The 17,380-nt window shown below is 41.4% G+C and overlaps 2 protein-coding genes across 3 annotated transcripts in view; both read left to right on the top strand.

The window, feature by feature from the left end:
• LOC119321601 (protein COP1 SUPPRESSOR 2-like) overlaps positions 1-11,677 on the top strand; it is a 55,744-nt gene extending 44,067 nt beyond the window's left edge. The window contains exons 3-7 of the mRNA XM_037595211.1: positions 8,936-9,147; positions 9,218-9,332; positions 9,427-9,500; positions 10,435-10,592; positions 10,988-11,677. Of these exons, the coding sequence (XP_037451108.1) occupies positions 8,936-9,147; positions 9,218-9,332; positions 9,427-9,500; positions 10,435-10,592; positions 10,988-11,160 (732 nt within the window). The 3' untranslated portion in view covers positions 11,161-11,677. The remainder of the gene's footprint in view (positions 1-8,935; positions 9,148-9,217; positions 9,333-9,426; positions 9,501-10,434; positions 10,593-10,987) is intronic.
• Positions 11,678-12,815: 1,138 nt separating this feature from the next.
• On the top strand, positions 12,816-15,855 carry LOC119325174. Of its 2 annotated transcripts, none has more exons than XM_037598926.1 (5): positions 12,816-13,142; positions 13,226-13,406; positions 13,679-14,725; positions 14,798-14,953; positions 15,168-15,855. In XM_037598926.1, exons 2-5 carry the CDS (start codon positions 13,338-13,340, stop codon positions 15,645-15,647), a joined length of 1,752 nt encoding a protein of 583 aa, XP_037454823.1. In that variant the 5' UTR covers positions 12,816-13,142; positions 13,226-13,337; the 3' UTR covers positions 15,648-15,855. The 2 variants fall into 2 exon arrangements, with proteins under 2 accessions (XP_037454823.1, XP_037454824.1); XM_037598927.1 differs by having other exon boundaries at positions 13,223-13,406.
• Positions 15,856-17,380: the final 1,525 nt, after the last annotated feature.

The following is a 17,380-nucleotide window of genomic DNA, read 5'->3' as shown; positions in this document are numbered from 1 at the left end:
TATCGAGCCAGCAACGAATAGTATCTGTCTACTATCTGGTTCATCTGGGGTCTTCTATGTGGTTCATGTTGGGTGGGCAACAAACATAGATGATCCATTGTCTATCTTTTTAAACCGGAGCTATAATCTACCTGCTATCATTAGTTTTGGATCCATCCACTTGTTTGCTACCATCAGTCTTGATTTTTGCATGCACCCCTTAGGCCTTACAAAATCTAACTATTTTTTTATTATGCATGTCATATATTGTACACAATCGTACTGAACATGTAGAGAGAAAGAGAAGACCGTTGCGTGCGAATATAATGTCATGCAGACGCCGCTCCATGATGGGCGAAGTGCCCCCCTCCTGCATTACCAGATTGTATTCCAGAGGAAGATAACTGTTCAGATGGAGATTCAGAAGGAGCCGACCACGCCTGTTTACCACCTGAGGTGTTTGCTCTAACCTGGCATGCTGATGTTGGTCATATCATGCATATGGCGCCTTGCATTGCTTACATTATACATCTTATATGTCATCAGCTTAGTTTAGATTTGCTTTATGTGAATGCCACTTGTTTGGTTTCTATATCATACTCCCACCATTCCTAAATATTTGTCCTTTTAGAGATTTCAACAAGTGACTACATACGGAACAAAATGAGTGAATCTACACTCTAAAATATGTCTATATACATCCGTATGTGGTAGTCCATTTGAAATCTCTAAAAAGACAAATATTTAGGAATGAAGGGAGTATATGGGAATTATGCAATGCCATCTTCTTTAGCCAGGCATCATATACGTGAATCATGCAATGCCATCCTGTTTAGCCAGTCATCGTATATGTGAATTGTATCATGCCATATTTTTCCATAATGTATTCCATTTGTCAACAATGTTTATACATTCATCTACTCTTCCTGTGCATCAGCCATTTGAGTCGGTCATGGGAAAATCTAGAGTGAAAACAAGGTCTTCTGAGCAGTTAGTGCTACCTGTCGATGCAGATTTCTTGTTGGTTACAGATAGCTCCTCAGAGGAGGATTCAGAGACAGATGACCAGTTGTATCCCCCCCCCCCGAGGTGCATGCTCTAACTTGGCTGGGTTATATTGCTCATATCATGCATATGGTGTCTTGCATTGCCATGCCATCTGCTTAGATTAGACATGCTTTGTGTGAATTCCTCCTGTTTGCTTTCTATATCAGATATGTGAATTATGCAATGCCATGTTTTTCAGCCAGTTATCATATATGTGAATTATGCACCGCCATGGAGCCAGGCATCATATATGTGAATTATCTCATGCCATCTTTTTTTTCATTACGTATTCCATTTGTCGACAATCTGTGTATATTGAACTGCTTTTCATGTGTATCAGCCATTTGAGCCGGTTATGGAAAAATCTGGAGTGAAAACAAGGTCTTCAGAGCAGGCAATGGTACCTGTTGAAGCATATATGTCGATGGTTACAGGGAGCTCCTCAGAGGAGGATTCAGAGATAGATGACCAGTCCTATATCCCACCTGAGGTGTATGCTCTAAGTTGTAATGTTTATATTTCTCATATGATATGCATATGGTGTCTTGCATTGCTTAGTTTAGACATCATATGCACAATATTGAATTCTGTCTGCTTAGTTTAGAGATCATACATGCAAGTGCCAGCTGCTTAGTATATGAATCAATTATGTCAATTATATAATGCCATCCTGTATACTTAGACACCATGTATGTGAATTATTTCATCCCAACCTATTTTAGAAAGACATCATATAGTTTTGTCATGTCATCCTGTTTAGGTACTCATCATATGTTGAATTATGCCATTATATCCTGTTAAGTTATCCATCATATATCTGAAACTGTGTCATGCTATCATGTTTAGTTAGGCATCATATATGTGAAATTGTGTCATGTTGTCCTGTTTGGTTAGACAACATATATGTGAATTACCACATCTGTCTATCATACAACTGTACGTTCAATTTCTTTTCTTGTTTATCATCCATTTGAATTGGAGGGGGTGATGGCAGTATCTAAGGGAGCAAAAACCCGTTCTTCACAAAAGACAGTGCTACCCGTCGATGAAGATAGAACCATGGTTGTTTTGGCCCACAAACTAGCCCCACCACACATAATCAAGACTCTTCCAGATTGCACACTTACACCGTTGGGCAGAGAACCAGCTACAACCCATCTAACCGCAACCCCAGCGGATAGTAACCCACTTATAGTTGACAAAGCACCATGTCCACCACAGAGTACCCCCACACGAGCAATTTGTAAAGCTACTATAGTGCCCAAAGCACGAAGACCACCACAGCTAACCCAAACTCCATGTTTAAAGCAGAAGAGCAATTGTTCTCAGGTCAGATTCCGTAGCTATGGTCCATACTCCTTTGTTGTTGCATCACTGTATTTACTCATACCAACTACTTTCGAATTTGAAGGATCCAATTGAAACTCCAATGGTGCAACAAGTATGTTTTAAACCTATTTCTTTAACTGGATTGTTGTTCTAACTTCTTGCTCTATGTTGATTTTAGTTTAAGTTGTATAAACAGTTATGTTCTCGTGTGATGCACATTACAAGTGCTGCCAATGTTGTGTAGTTTCTCACACTTATATTCTGTCTATGCTGCTGTGTCTTAAAAATATATGAGTTGAACTGTGTCTATATCTTGATTAGGGAACATAAACTAGAATGATATGGACAATACAGTGACCATAGTACATAGATATATGTTTGTTTCATGTTGTTATCTTGTCCACCTTACTACTGAACAAGTTTACCAAAATGAGTTTCGTATACTACAAGCTAAACCCGTGATGTGTCTGCTTGTTTCTCTTGTAGTATGCAAACAGAATATTGGAGAAGAGCACCCCACTATGCAATGGTAGAGAAAGTAATGCAGATAAGGTTCAAGATAGTGAGACAACCCTGTTGGTCTCCGAGAAAGGTGATAAAATGATCTTGTAGACAGTGAGAAAACCCCACAGTCCTGCATTGATGTAGTGTTCGAGTTACTGGCCAGTACCGCTGGCACAAGCTCTTCGAACTCGCTGCCTGAATCACTTCGGCTTCTTCAGTCTCAGCTACAAGCTGAAAGGCATCAGTCAGTTGTGCTGCGGCAAGAAGCCGAAGGATTGAGGAAGTCCCTGCAGAATTCAGATGTGTACTTTCTTGTGCAACAGCAAGTGCTGGAGGATTTAAGCGCCAAACAAGAGAAAGTTAATAAGATTGCTAAGCATCTTGCCAGCATTATGGGTACCCAGAATATTGTTTCTTGAACTCTTCTGAAGTGGTTTCAGTTTTGGACTTGTTTTGCTACGGCGTTTATATGCTGCTTTGTTCCCTGTATTTGCACTAGTGGCGAACTTTGATGCCCAGTGGATGTAATATGTGTAATAGCCGTGATAGCCTAGCATAAGTTGCTTACTTATTTATTTCCTTATTGTCTTGTTTATTTGTTTGCTTGTAGTCAGTGCAGTTCTTTTTCCGTGGTTTGCTAGTGGCTGCAATAATCTATTTTTTAAAACTAGGCCACAATAACCATGGGCTAATATTTACTGTAGTGACACTGGGCCTCCTACGGGCCGTAGAAACAGTGGGCCTTCTATGGGTCGTATAAACAGTAGGCCTTCTACGGGCCATAGAAACAATGGGCCTTCTACAGGTCGTAGAAACAATGGGCCTTCTACGGGTCGTATCATGAATGGGCCTTATACAGGCCGTATGATCGTTTGGCCAAACATGGGCCAATAACAAGCCGCATTATGGCCGTAAACGGGCTAGAGTTGGAATCGTCCGTTCATGGGCCGACCATAACGGGCCATCGTTAATAGATCGTATTTGATGACGCTATTAAAACGGCCCAACGTATTAACGGACCACAAACGGGCCGACTGTAACCACGGGCTGAATTTGGCCCACAAGCAAAAAATAACAGTAACGGGCCGTAAGTAACCAAATGCTGCAAATGAGCCCAAGAATAAATGGGCCCTCAGAAGGCCGAAAGTTAACTTGGGCTGGAAACCGCCCAACGAAATAACGGGCCGTTAATGGGTATAAAGTGATACACTGTTCATTACGGGCCAGTTTCACCACGGGCCATTAATGGGTGTAAAGTGATACACTGTTCATTACGGGCCAGTTTCACCATGGGTCGTTAATAGGCCAAGAGTTACATAGGGCCTCATATGGGCCGAAAGACGTCATGGGCCATACATGGGCCAGAAGTGAAAACGGGCTGGAATCATATTGGATGGCCCAGATGACGCTACTGGGCCTAATTCGGATAGGGCGTAACGGGCCTTGGGTTAGCGGGCTGTAAATGGGCTATATGCGAACAGGCTGTTAACAGGCTTTCCATGGGCCGGCCCGCCACCTTTTGACCAAGTTAAACGGCCGGCCTTTTCACAGGAATGGGCCTCTGTTGGGCTCTGCCACGTGTCGACGTATCATAGGCGCCTTCTGTCCAATGAGTGGATGACATCTGTCCCAACGATGAGCCGACACGTGTTTCCTCCAGCCAATGATGATTTTACACATGGAAAATCCCCATTGATCGGGGTTGTTAACGGGTTATCCGATCCAAAACCCGACCCGATAGCTTAATGGCGTTCCGTTACGGTGGATGCCACGTGTCGGTCACCCTTGACGAAAGCACTTCTGTGACGCGCGATTTATCGTCATGGAAGTGGACACTTCCGTGATGATAATTTTGGTAATGTCATAGAACACTTCTACGACAGCACAGGTATGACTATCTTGACTCTGTCATAAAATCGTCATGGATGTACATGCATGACAAAAAATGCGACCTACTGTGACAAACACGTATCATCACGGAAGTGTATTTTTTTTGTAGTGCTACTGGTACATACCCTCAGCCCCAAGGGTGAACTACTCCCTCCTCGTCATGGAGAGCGCCAGGATGATGAAGATGGCCACCGGTGAGAGATCCCCCCTCCGTCAGGGTGCCGGAACGGGCTCCCGAGAGGTTTTTGGTGGCTACAGAGGCTTGCGGCGGCGGAACTCCCGATCTATCTTCGTCTTTGATGGTTTTAGGGTATATGGGAATATATAGGCGAAAGAAGTCGGTCGGGGGCGGCTCGAGGGGCCCACGAGATAGGGGGCGCGCCCTCCTATCTCCTAGCCTCCTCGAAGCTTCCCTGGCTTGTACTCCAAGTCTCCCGAATCATGTTCGTTCCAAAAATCACGCTCCAGAAGGTTTCATTCCGTTTGGACTCCGTTTGATATTCCTTTTCTTCGAAACACTAAAATAGGCAAGAAAACAGCAATATGGGTTGGGCCTCCGGTTAATAGGTTAGTCCCAAAAGTAATATAAAAATGTATAATAAAGTCCGTAATCATTCAAAACAGATAATAAAATAGCATGAATGCTTCATAAATTATAGATACGTTGGAGACGTATCAGGCGTTCAAAAGTTTTATATAACTATTTATTTTAGAGATGCACTCAAGTTCACATGTGTTATTTTTCATTCGAGAATTATTGAATTTTCCATATTGATGTAAGAAAATAAAGCTTTTACAAACTTCCATTAAAATATGAACATTCTATTATTTTTTATAATAGGTGTTTGGTCCATATGGTCGACATCTCACCATATTCATTTATTCATGGTTATTTAGAAATACGTGTGATAGATTTACTTGACTATGTTCTTAACGGCAAACAATTAAATAGAGGCAAACTACACAGGGCACATATAGGCGGCTATCCAGTTGTTCTAAACTACTATATGAAGCACACACATTCTTATAGTCAGAGAAAATAGCTACAAATTCCATGTTGATCTAACATGGTCTAGGAATTTTTGGATCTATTTATTCGATACAAAGACATGGAACAACAAATGAGGGATATCCTACGAATTGATCGCAGAAAACACATCCAGCTACCGGCACGTGGTAGACTTTTTTTTACTGATGTATCACTTGCTCCTACATAGCCTAGGTCAAATGGATTAGAGAAGGTAGGCATTCACCCAAATGGTTCATCTTACCAAGTGTACCTAACAAGATCACAATAAACAGACCATTGTATTGCAGCTAAACAAGTACCCCCTTTGTCGGATTTATAAGGTTGATGCAGGTTTTACGCCCTTAGTTTGACAAACAAAACATGTATTATATACCATAAAAAGCATATAATTGGATTTGTAATTGAACAAAGTTTCTAAACATATAATTTTGGTGGTATATAACATGTACTCCCTCTGTAAACAAATATAAGAGTGTTTAGATCACTACTTTAGTGATCTAAATGCTCTTATATTTCTTTACGATGGGAGTATTTTATTAGTCAAATTGATGAACGAGGAACACGTGCATGCCCTATACACCTGTTTGGAGGGAGTAATAAATATTAATATATAATTGTTTTGTTAGTCAAACATAAAAAAGAGTTTGTGGTCAAGATAAAAAATATCTTCGTAATGCTCACACACATAAAAATGCCCAATCACATGTCTGGTGCATACTTCTTTTAATAATATCGTAGGATACTTGTGGCCATCTCATAAAGATAGCGGCGGTGCCATGGGATTGAAAAAATTATGTGGGTGAAGACACGCAACAATAAAAGCATTACCTACTAAGATGTCAATATATGTATTAATCTTTTTGCGAGATATATTTGTATTGAGTTCATTAAGCAATTTATTCCCTTTTTTATTCATAAATACCATCAAATGGTTCTAGAATTACCATAACAAATATTCATACAATGTTGTCTGATTATTTAGACGTTAATCCACATATGAAAATATATATGCCTAAAATATATTCATGACATAATGTACTAAAAGCACATGATCAACAACAAAAGAGAATTGAGCTATAAGTCCAACACAAAAATATTCTTAGTTAATAGGCCCGAGAAAGATAGATCTTCGAATCAATTTAGCATCGGATATATAAAATAGTCTGAACTTTACTCTCAATGTTATTATGAACAACTGACGATCGGAATTTTGACTTCATAAACAATTTTAACATCAAATAAAAACTACACCTAGCGTGTGATCTAAACTTTAGTTATTTGTATACTAATTTGTGGTCACACACATGATTACAAATATTTTTATTATTTTGGAAATGAAATGTTATAATTATGTGCCCAAAAAATAAAGAACTAATATAGTTTAATTAAGTGCCAGAGCGTAGCGATTAGGTCAGAAGGGAAACAAGTAGCAAGATTGACCTAGGTCCTGGCCCTCTTGGTCAAGGTATTAACCCCTGCTCACATATATTGCGATAGGGGTGTATAAGCTTCACATGGCTTATATAGCACACCATGGGTTCTAGGGTTGCAGATCCTAGTCAACTATGTCAGTGGAGGTAGAGTTCTCCTCGGCTCCGGTATCCTCGTCTTGCACGACAAGTATTCTGTAGCCTTTCGTATAAATATCATGGGCTGCCCAACATGATCTAGGACGGAACTGATCTAGGGGTATGCAGCCTCATCCACCATGCCAGGAACTAACGTGGCGAGATACCCACGGACCGAGAAACTGTCATTGTCCATATCATAAAAATGTTCTTCAATTGCTTCCACCTTCCATGAGCCGAAGTATGGTCAATAAACTCATTGACCAGCTACGACGGATGTAAAGATTCTTGGCAAACCGTACATAGCTTAAAATCCCGTGGGATCCAATTATCATGCCAATTCTCCGTGTTTTCAACAGTGCCAATCTTGTTAATGAGGCCCAACTTGAGGGTATCCCTTCCCTCAAAAATGGACTACCAAACTTGCAAGGTGTGCTTCTCGAGGCTCGCTTCCAAAATAGATCTCGTAGGGTCATACACACACTTTAAGGAGAGCTCCTCGTTAAATGCTCGTTGCAGCAGGTAACGCAACCAACGCTATCACGTGAGGATTTGTGGGCTGGCCCAACAAACCGACTCTCACCTGAGCAAGGATTTGTTTTTGACCGCTCACTCCTTTGACCTGCTAACCGCTAATAGCTCAACCTTTGACCTCTAACCGTTGAGCATTGGCCATACATCGTTTGATCGTTGATCATTTGAAATTTTATGGAAACATTTGCAAAAATAATTAGAAAACCAGGGAATGCCATAACAGTGTACATGAGTTTGAAAAAAAAACATCACAAATTCAAAAAAGTTTATGAATTTGATTAAAAAATCCATGTATTTGGTAAAAATGTTCCCGAATTTTAAAAAATTACAAGGATTTTAAAAAAGTTCACAATTTGTAAAATTGTTCGCCAATTTTAAAATTGTTCACGATTTTCAAAAAAGTCTATGGATTTTGAAAAAGTTCACAGATTTGAAAAAAGTCATTTATTTTGAAATAATCAAGAAATTTGGGAAAAAATTCATGAAAAACGTTTATGTATTTGAAAAAAGGTTACAAATTTGAAAATTTTCATTTAAAAAACTGTGAATTTACAATTTTCACAATTTTATAAAAATAAAAGTTCATGAAATTAAAATGAAAAGAAAGTAGAAAAGAAAGAAGCTGAACAGAAATCAGCAAAGAAATAGACAAAAAAGAATTAAAAAATGAACCAACCACAAGAAAGAACGCTAGAAACCCACACTACTGGTACAGTCCTTAGTGAGCCGTGCTGTTTGGTCGTGGTGGGTGTGCACCCTGTACGAATTATCCTCTATTTCGAAGACTTTAAGATGCAAGCACTCGAAGAGTCAGGTTTTTGGAGGAGGCACCAAGCCTGTCGAGCCAGCAGCGCCAAATTAAACAGTTATATATCTTGGAAGCCCATCCCTCCCATGAACATGGGTTGTTAGATGGTTCGGCGTTTCTATGTAGGACAGAAACGCCACAGTTCGTGACGTTTCTGAGAAGGGTCAGATCGTGAAATAAAATTCAGAGGAGTTCATTTTGTGCTAAAGTTTTCTGATAAGGTTAAAATAGTGATTTTGGTGAGAGGAGGTCAGGTACACGCAGAAGCTCCGGGAGAGGAAGCTGGGCATCCCCGCGGCGTCCGTGGCCACCGGCGCCGGCGCCGCCACCGCCACCACTGACGGGTCCTCCGCTCGGGGCCGAGGTGGCAGCGGGGCAGGGGCAGCGGGCGAGGAGGACCTTGTGCTACAGGACACCTTTGCGCAGGAGACCGCTGTTACCATCGAAGACCCCAATATGTGCGTTGTTGCATCTGCATCTGCTTATTCTTGCCAATCCGATTTTCAGAACTGACTCTCATCGTTGAAGGTTGAGGTATGTGGAGAACGAGCTGTTGAAGAAGAGGGGCAAGACGATTGAGGTGAACGACAAGGACGACAAGGACGAGGTGGATGAGCTCTATGTCGTGCCGGACCACCTGAAGGTTTGTTTGTGGCTGAACAGCCCTGTGATTCAATCCTCAGGGTGAGATTTGTTGTGGGGCTGCAATGACATTGTGTTGTATTGTTTGCTTGCAGGTGAGGAAGAAGAACATGGAGGAGAGCTCAACCCAGTGGACCACCGGCATCGCTGAAGTTCAGCTGCCCATCGAGTTTGTGCTTGCACCCCCTTTTTCTGTCTTTATTTAGAGTAAAACTTGCTAAATTTATGTCATTATGTTGGGTTGAGAGGGGAAGGTGCCTAAAAGAAGTCTCAAGTGCTGTGCCGTGTATTCCCTCCGTCCCATAATATAAGAACGCTGTTGACACTACAGTGGTGTAGAAAACGTTCTTATATTATGGGACGGAGGGAGTACTTGTTATTGTTGCCAATATCGATCAGTGAGGGAGAGCAATTTACTACTGTTCTGAAATCTCTAGATAAGTGCATGAAACCTACCTGTTAATTCCCATTTGTGCACATCAGTTATAACCTGTGCCAACTATTCGGTCCAATGGTCCATTGTCGACAAAGTTTCTTTGCTGGGTGCTGGCAGTTCTACTTCCAATGTTTGTTGCATTTAATCAGCTAGATAGGTTTAATTTTGTGTGAACTCCAAGCTTCCTCTTTTTTAGAGTTAATTTACAATTTTTATTTTTCATGATTAGCAAAATCCTTGCAGCCTTCTAGGAAAGCATTCGGATCTCATTTGGTGTCATTACGTGTGCTATGCATTTTATCCATGTAATATCTGCAATGCTGATTCAAGATTGCTTTGCAAAGAGTGTAGTCGATCATGGCTAGTGTACTGATCTTCTTTGTCATTGATGTGTGCTATTAGCAACTGAACTATTAAGTTGTGCAAGGATTCAGAAAACCTACAGACATATCTCTGCTACACTAATGCTATTGTTGGTATTTGAGGCGTAACAGTGTGTGGTTAATATCTAGGTTAATTAAATTTCTTCCTGTCAATTTCTCATGGATACGAAATTTTTCAGTCATATAACCTGGTTTCTTGCTTACGATAATTCGATTTGGTGATATATCATGTTTCTTGCTTTCTAGTTATCATCAATTCATTGTTGCTTTCTTAATTGTTACAGGTATAAATTGAGAAATATTGAAGAAACCGAGGCAGCCAAAAAATTGCTGCAGGAGAGAAGGCTTGCTGGTAAAACAAAATCAGATGCAAACATTCCATCAAGTTACAGTGCTGATTATTTCCATCGTGGGAGAGATTATGCTGAAAAATTGCGAAGAGGTTTGTATACACTTAAGGTCATTTCCTTAGTTTTATTTTCTTAGTGAGGACATGTATCACTGTTACATGAAATATTTATATGATATTGCTCGGCATGCTATGTGTCAAGAAGACAGTTATGTTCCTGTAGCAGAACTCTTCAGAGAGTATCTGCTATTGGTATTTTGAGGCTGTGGTAGGATTAGTTTAGAAAGTTGAATGTAAGATTTAATTTATGTTTTCCTATCATAAAAAATGCATCTATGCTTCTGCAAATTGACGTCCCATGGAAAATCTAGTGGCAGGCCAGTGATGCTATTATGTTGTTGAAATGCAGTCAGTGTCATGTTATTGATGTCACATCTTTGTTATGTTTATTCTCATTTGAGGGTACTAAACCATTGCTTACAACGCAGAACATCCTGAGTTGTACAAAGGTCAAGATTCACAAGCTAATGAAAATGGAGGCAAACCAACAGATAGTAACAATCCAGGTGGTCCACCTGCAGGACGTAGAGAAGCTGCTACCGATGAATTGTTGCTCGAGCGTTTCCGCAAGCGAGAGAAATTCCGTGTCATGCGAAGATAGCAATAGCTGACCTAGCAGGCTGCTGGCTTGGCGCTGTTGCCCTTTAAGCAGAAAACATGTTAGTGGCAACACACGATTGTCATATATGTTGGGTTATTCCTGAAAACCCACACTAAAGCAGGTAGGCTCCCTTGGTTGGTTACTCTGCTTCTGCAGCTCCTGTTATGGAGAAAGAAGCACAGACTTATTACAGAGGAGCTATGAAACAGATTTGAGTGGGTCTGTTTCCTTCATTGTGCTGCATCGATCTGGGGGCTTCATACAGTTTGAAGTGGATGTCAAATTGCAGGAGCCACTCTAATTGTAGACTCTTATTTGTAGTGTAGGAGGAAACTCTGTTCACTTTACTATGCTGAAAGAAACTCTGTTCTCATTTGTGCTCTCTTCTGCTATGCTATGCGTGGGCGGCATCTTGAGCCAAGGGTGGTCGCAGGTTTTTGTGCATTTTCTTATGTTCACTTTAGCCTGGTGCAATTTTGTGCGCAATATACGTTCATCAATCTGGCCTGCAAGTGCAATCTGCTTGTGTGAATTGCTCACAGCTTTTTTGCAGTTCTGCTGCAGTATCTTCATCAATTTGTACTCCTATTCAACCGTTTACAGTTTCTTCAGTTTACAAAGTTAAGTTATGATTAAACTAAACTAAAGCTTAGAAAGAGCCTGAATGGGGATGTCGTGGGGACCAACTCCTCCTTTGTCGTGATGATGGTGGCGGGCGTTCAATTTTGGTGCAAACACCAATTGATATAAGGCATGAATAATTTCTCTGATTTTTACCCTAAAAAAAAGAATAATTTCTCTGATTTTAAGGGCAAAGGGAGAACTATTTTTTTACTTGTTCCATAACTATTCAGCTTCCATAGACATCATTTATTGTTAAACTGAATGCATACAATGACACGGTGACTGCTATCTTCTGTAAGCAATTTTGGAGCCAGTTTGGTGATAATGACCCCACATCTTTCAGACTGCATTCCAAAAGAAATAACTCAACATAGTGTACATTATCTTTCTAGGATTCTTCTCAAGCTACTAACAGATTTGCAACGGTTGGGTGTTGGTACTATGAGATGACACAAATGAACTTTTCCCAAGTGTGTAATACTTATTCAACAAAAATACTTTTCTACAATTTTCAACTTTTTGCATACACATTTGTTTTTTCTGTATATTTTTGTGTATACAACTATACATGACACACATTTTCTCTGTATGCATTTAACATTTTTTGCAATTGCTTGGTTAACATTTTTTTAAATGTTTTGCACGTAAATATTGACAGTTAGTTCTTCTTTTCTCGATCTGTTACTATAACAGGTTGCTCCTACCCATGCGACCAGGGTTCAACCTTGGTACTCTATTTTTAGTTTTTTTTCAGTGGATCCATTTTTTGTTTTTCTGTGTGTTCCAGCAGCAACTGTATAAACACTTCGCGGGCCGGCCCATTCGCAAGATCGCTTTAGCGAGAGAGCGATCAGCGCCCGTTTTTGCCGCTTGCAACTTTCTGTCATTAGCTCAAGGTCCTGGGCTGAAGACGCCACCCACCCACCGATCGGCCCAGCTCGGCCTCACGTCAGGAACACTGGGCCTTAGCCCATCATTCCTCCACCGCAGGCCGCAGGATAAAATGGTGATCTTCCCAGCCACGCCGGCCCCTAGGGTTCCTTCCACCAAGAGAGGAAAGGGGATCGGGTGTCAGTAATGCGCCGCCGCCTGCCGTGCGCCCATCTCCACTCTCTCGCCGTCGCCGTCGCCGTCGGATGCCTCGAATGAGGATCCACCGGTGCTTGAGCAGAGGCGACCAAATAAGCAGCTTCCCCTTTGGGAGCTGCAGCCCCCAATCGAAGCGCTCCTTTCCGAGCAATCGAAGCAATCAAGCGGCGGCTCCTCTCTGAGCCGCAGTCGGAAATCGAAGCGCCTCCCTTTTTTTAGTGGCTAATCCGGAATCAAAGCAGTCCTTCCCGGGCTACAATCAGAATCAGGTCCTCTTTCGAATTCGTTCTCCCCTTTCGGATAATTTCCAATATTTAAACGAGAGTTTCCATTGGTGTCGGAAACCCAGCAGTTAAATATCTCTGGCCTGGCGGCACCGCGGCACCCGCCAATCTTCGGAGAAGACGCAGCAGCAACTCCTTATTAAACATCAGTTTTTAGACTGACCGGAGGCAACTTGGGCGATGGCGAGGACTAGTAGCCGGCGACGGGCTGCCAAATTGATGGCCAAGCCATCCGGTTCGACCATGGTGGTGAGTTCCTCCGAATGACTTAATTTTCCTTGGCAACCAGGGGTCAAATTTCAGTCTTTCAGGCAGTATCAAGATCGTATCACATCTATCTTTTTTTGGTACAAATTAAATTGAATTTTGTGTTATCTTACGTAAATCAAATCTGCATCTTTGCGACACTAGACAAATTGTATCTCTGAGACAATCAAACTTGCATGTTTTGCGACTTACAATATTGCATAACTGACTGTATGGTGATATCAACTCTAATCTGTTTTGAGTGCCAAATGCAGAAAGGCAGTCCAGACGATAGGATCAGCAGCTTGCCCAATGACATCCTGGTCAACATTCTCAACCGGCTCGATGTTCGCGCCGCTACGAGAACCAGTGTCCTCTCGAGACGGTGGAGTCAGCTTCCTGCCATGGTCCCACAGCTTACAATCAGTGCTCGGGACCTCCTGCCGTCAGAAACTAAAACCAGCATTTCCAAAGTTGAAATTGTTCGGAGGGCCACTGCAGCTGTGGCCAAAGATCCGGCCAATGCAGCACTGTCCAATGCTGAATTGGTTCGGAGGACCAGTGCAGCTGTTGCCAAAGCCTTGGCTGATGCAGCAGCTGTAGCCAAAGCCTTGGCCGATGCAGCAGCTGTGGCCAAAGCTGTGGCCAATACAGCTGTAGCCAAAGTGATAAAGAGCATACTGGCATGCAGGGATCCGGGTGGATGGCCCATTCGCCTCAGCATGACCTTCTACTTGAGAGACGGTGTCCCCATATCTGTTGGGCATACTGTTGGCAATGCCATGGCGACACTCAAGGTTGAGAAAGCTGAATTCACAGTTTTGACAGAGAAGGAGGGACGCAAGTGCAGTATTGATGATGTGGTGAACTATGGGACACGGTTTGTGTCATTTTTTAATGAATGCCACAATGCATTTGCTGGTCTCACACGCCTCTACCTGGAGAATTTGAGATTCCGTGAATCCAACTTTGTCTCTAACATCCTTGTCACTTGCAAGCAATTAAATTATTTAGGTTTTTTCAATTGTGACACAGAGGATTGGATAACACTCCAAGTTGAACACGCACAGCTCATTGAGCTCAGTATTGTTGATTGCCGTTTTGACATGGTCAAACTCACCTGGGTTCCGAAACTCACCTGGCTGGTGTTTTTGTTTTGGATAACTTCCAGAGAACCTCCACTGGCACTGGGCTATGTCCCATTGCTCGAGGTTCTGAGACTTTCAAATGCTGCTCGTAGTTTGGACAAAATGCTGAAGTTAAGTACTTTTCTTCACGAGACCTCTGTTCGAGACCTGACGTTGGGGTTTCAATGCGAAAAGGTAAGCTGTGGGTTGATTGCTTTGTTCTGGTTTCACTTGTTTTCTACTCACCCTATCATGTGCTTATTGCAGATTTGGGTTCAACCAGAGTGTTTGACCAGGAGGCAGGCATATGTGTTCCAGCAATTAAGGATTCTCAATCTAGTTAAAATTCCTGAAGGGCATGATCTCACCTGGACAATGTTCTTCTTGGAAGCGGCGCTGTCCCTGGAGGAGCTCTACATGACGGTATGTTCTTATAGTAGCTAATAAAGCTTGTTCTATTCTTTCTTTTTTTGAGGAATTGCTCTACCACGCAACTGCATGTTCTGCACCTCCAGTCTTTTGTTTGAAGGATTGGTCTGTTATCTTTGTTGCATGATTGCATGCACCTGTGCTTTCACTTGGAGTGCAAACTTAACCTGTTTGATTTACCTTTGTCCTATGGGTGGCATGCATGTAGGTATGGGAGCATCCATGTGAAATGGAAATGAATCAGGAGATTAGGAGGGAGCAGTCGTATAGTGAGAACAAGGGCGTTGAATGGGAATCGCGTACATCAAATTTCAAGCACCACTGTCTGGCCAAGTTCATCCTCGTCGGCTTTCAAGCTAAAGACTACATGGTGACTCATGTCAGGCGTGTCCTGAAAGCAGCGGTGAATCTACAGGATGTCTACCTGTATGATAGACTGGTATGTGCCAAGTGCCAAGAGAAAGTAAAGATTGCGCGCAGGTATGATGCACTGGTACGTGGCATGTGCCCAGGCGTGAATCAGCCTATAAAGTTCCCATATACAAACGAGGACCAGCGTGCAGTGCAGAAGCGAATGCCCCGGGGCATTGGGTCACTTGCCAAAATCCACTTCCTGACATCTAATCAAATAAGGGCTGAACATCGTCCAAGGATAGCTGTAGATTCTTTGGGTGCCATTGAAGATTAGCTGGAGGTTGTCCTTGTATAGCTAAACTTAGTTGAATATTATTGTCCGTGAATTCAAGAATTTTCATGATCCACTTAAATTTCATACAAGTGCATTGAGTTGTATTGATCTGAGTGGTTGTTAGCATAAAGTTGATATGGTTTATATATTCGATAAATGTAACTTCCGAATGATCGGAAATCAACCAAAGATCCGAACGATGTTGCTGGATCCTCCTGGTTTCCTTGGCTCCTCGCTAGTAATCCTTTGTCGCCTGTTTTTATTTCGTGCAAAAATTAATGTGAGATTCGAAACTTGAACCTCAGCAAACTCAGCTAGTCTAGCACCTCAGCTACGTTCTGTTTCTTGTAAGATTGAAAAGCAAATATACTCCCTCCGTCCCATAATATAAGAACATTTTTGACACTATACTAAAAACGTTTTTATATTATGGGACATAGGGAATATTATTTAACCTGTCTACACTCCTATATTTGCACACCAACAAGTTAGTTCAGTTTCTGATTTTTTTTCGCACTTAATTTGATTTTTTACCCATCGAACCTAGTGGTCGGCGAACAAGCAACCTTTGGACGTCACAACAGGCATGGAAACTATTTAAAAGTTTCCATTTCACCCCTTTGGTTTTTAAAAGTTATTTGGCAAGTGTTCCTATTTTTTTTTGAAATACCTTTGAACGTCTCGCTTGATACCTTTGGTAACTCATGTGTAAATTGTATGGTAATATACGCACAACAGGCATGGTAACTATTTGATCTGAGAGAGAAAAGATGTTGAAAAACATCCTCTGATAACTCATATGTAAATGCCATGATAATATATGCACGATAACTTACTTAGCCCAGGTGTGATAACTTTTTTGACCTAAGAAAATAAACTGTTGAAAAACACCCCAATACGCATGTGTAAATAGTAGTGTGATAACTTTTCTGTTATTTATTTTCATGAGCTTTCTCTAGCGCATCGTAGTTGTTCCACTTCATCATGGTAGTAGGCATCTCCACCAATGCTGGGAGGATAGTGACGGCGTTGTCGGTGATGTGATTAATGAGGCTTCTACAGGATAATCAGTTCGAGAGGTAGGATATTTTGGCAAAGGGGAGGTGGCAGGTAGTCTCGAAAGGATGGTAATTTACGCATCACAGACATGGTAGGTTACATACTGGTAACTTTGGTCCGGGGGAAAAGAAGTTGTTGAAACATACCACCCGATAAAGTCTATGTGAATAGCATGGTGACTTGCACACTACGGGCCTGATAACTTACGTGCAAACACTTTGATTCATATTTTTTTAATAAAATATACTATGATAAATTATGTGTGAATAGTATGATAACTTATGTGCAAATGCAACGGTAAAATCATAAATATATACCGGTAAATTATATATGAACATCATGGTAATTTATACATGACAGACCTGATAACTTACGTGCAAACACCATGGTAATCTTTTTTTACCAGGAAAAAAAGTTGATGAAAAATACCCTCAATAACTTCTTTTTGTGAATAGCATGGTAATTTATACAAGCGGACCTAATAATTTAAGCACAACACCATGGTAATAGTGGCGGTGCCAGCACCAAAAAGTTGTGGGTTCAAATGCACTAATCTTTCTAAAATCTCCTAATTTTTTACACAAATATTAAAAAACTAGGCTTGCAATCAAAAACCTGTGGGGTCAGCTGACCCCATAGGTTATACATGAAAATTGTCACTCCATGGTAACTTT

The sequence above is a fragment of the Triticum dicoccoides genome, chromosome 6B, assembly GCF_002162155.2.
Source record: "Triticum dicoccoides isolate Atlit2015 ecotype Zavitan chromosome 6B, WEW_v2.0, whole genome shotgun sequence".
Lineage (NCBI taxonomy): Eukaryota > Viridiplantae > Streptophyta > Magnoliopsida > Poales > Poaceae > Triticum > Triticum dicoccoides.
Note: the sequence above shows the minus strand (reverse complement) of the source record. Positions and strands in the feature narration are given on the sequence as shown.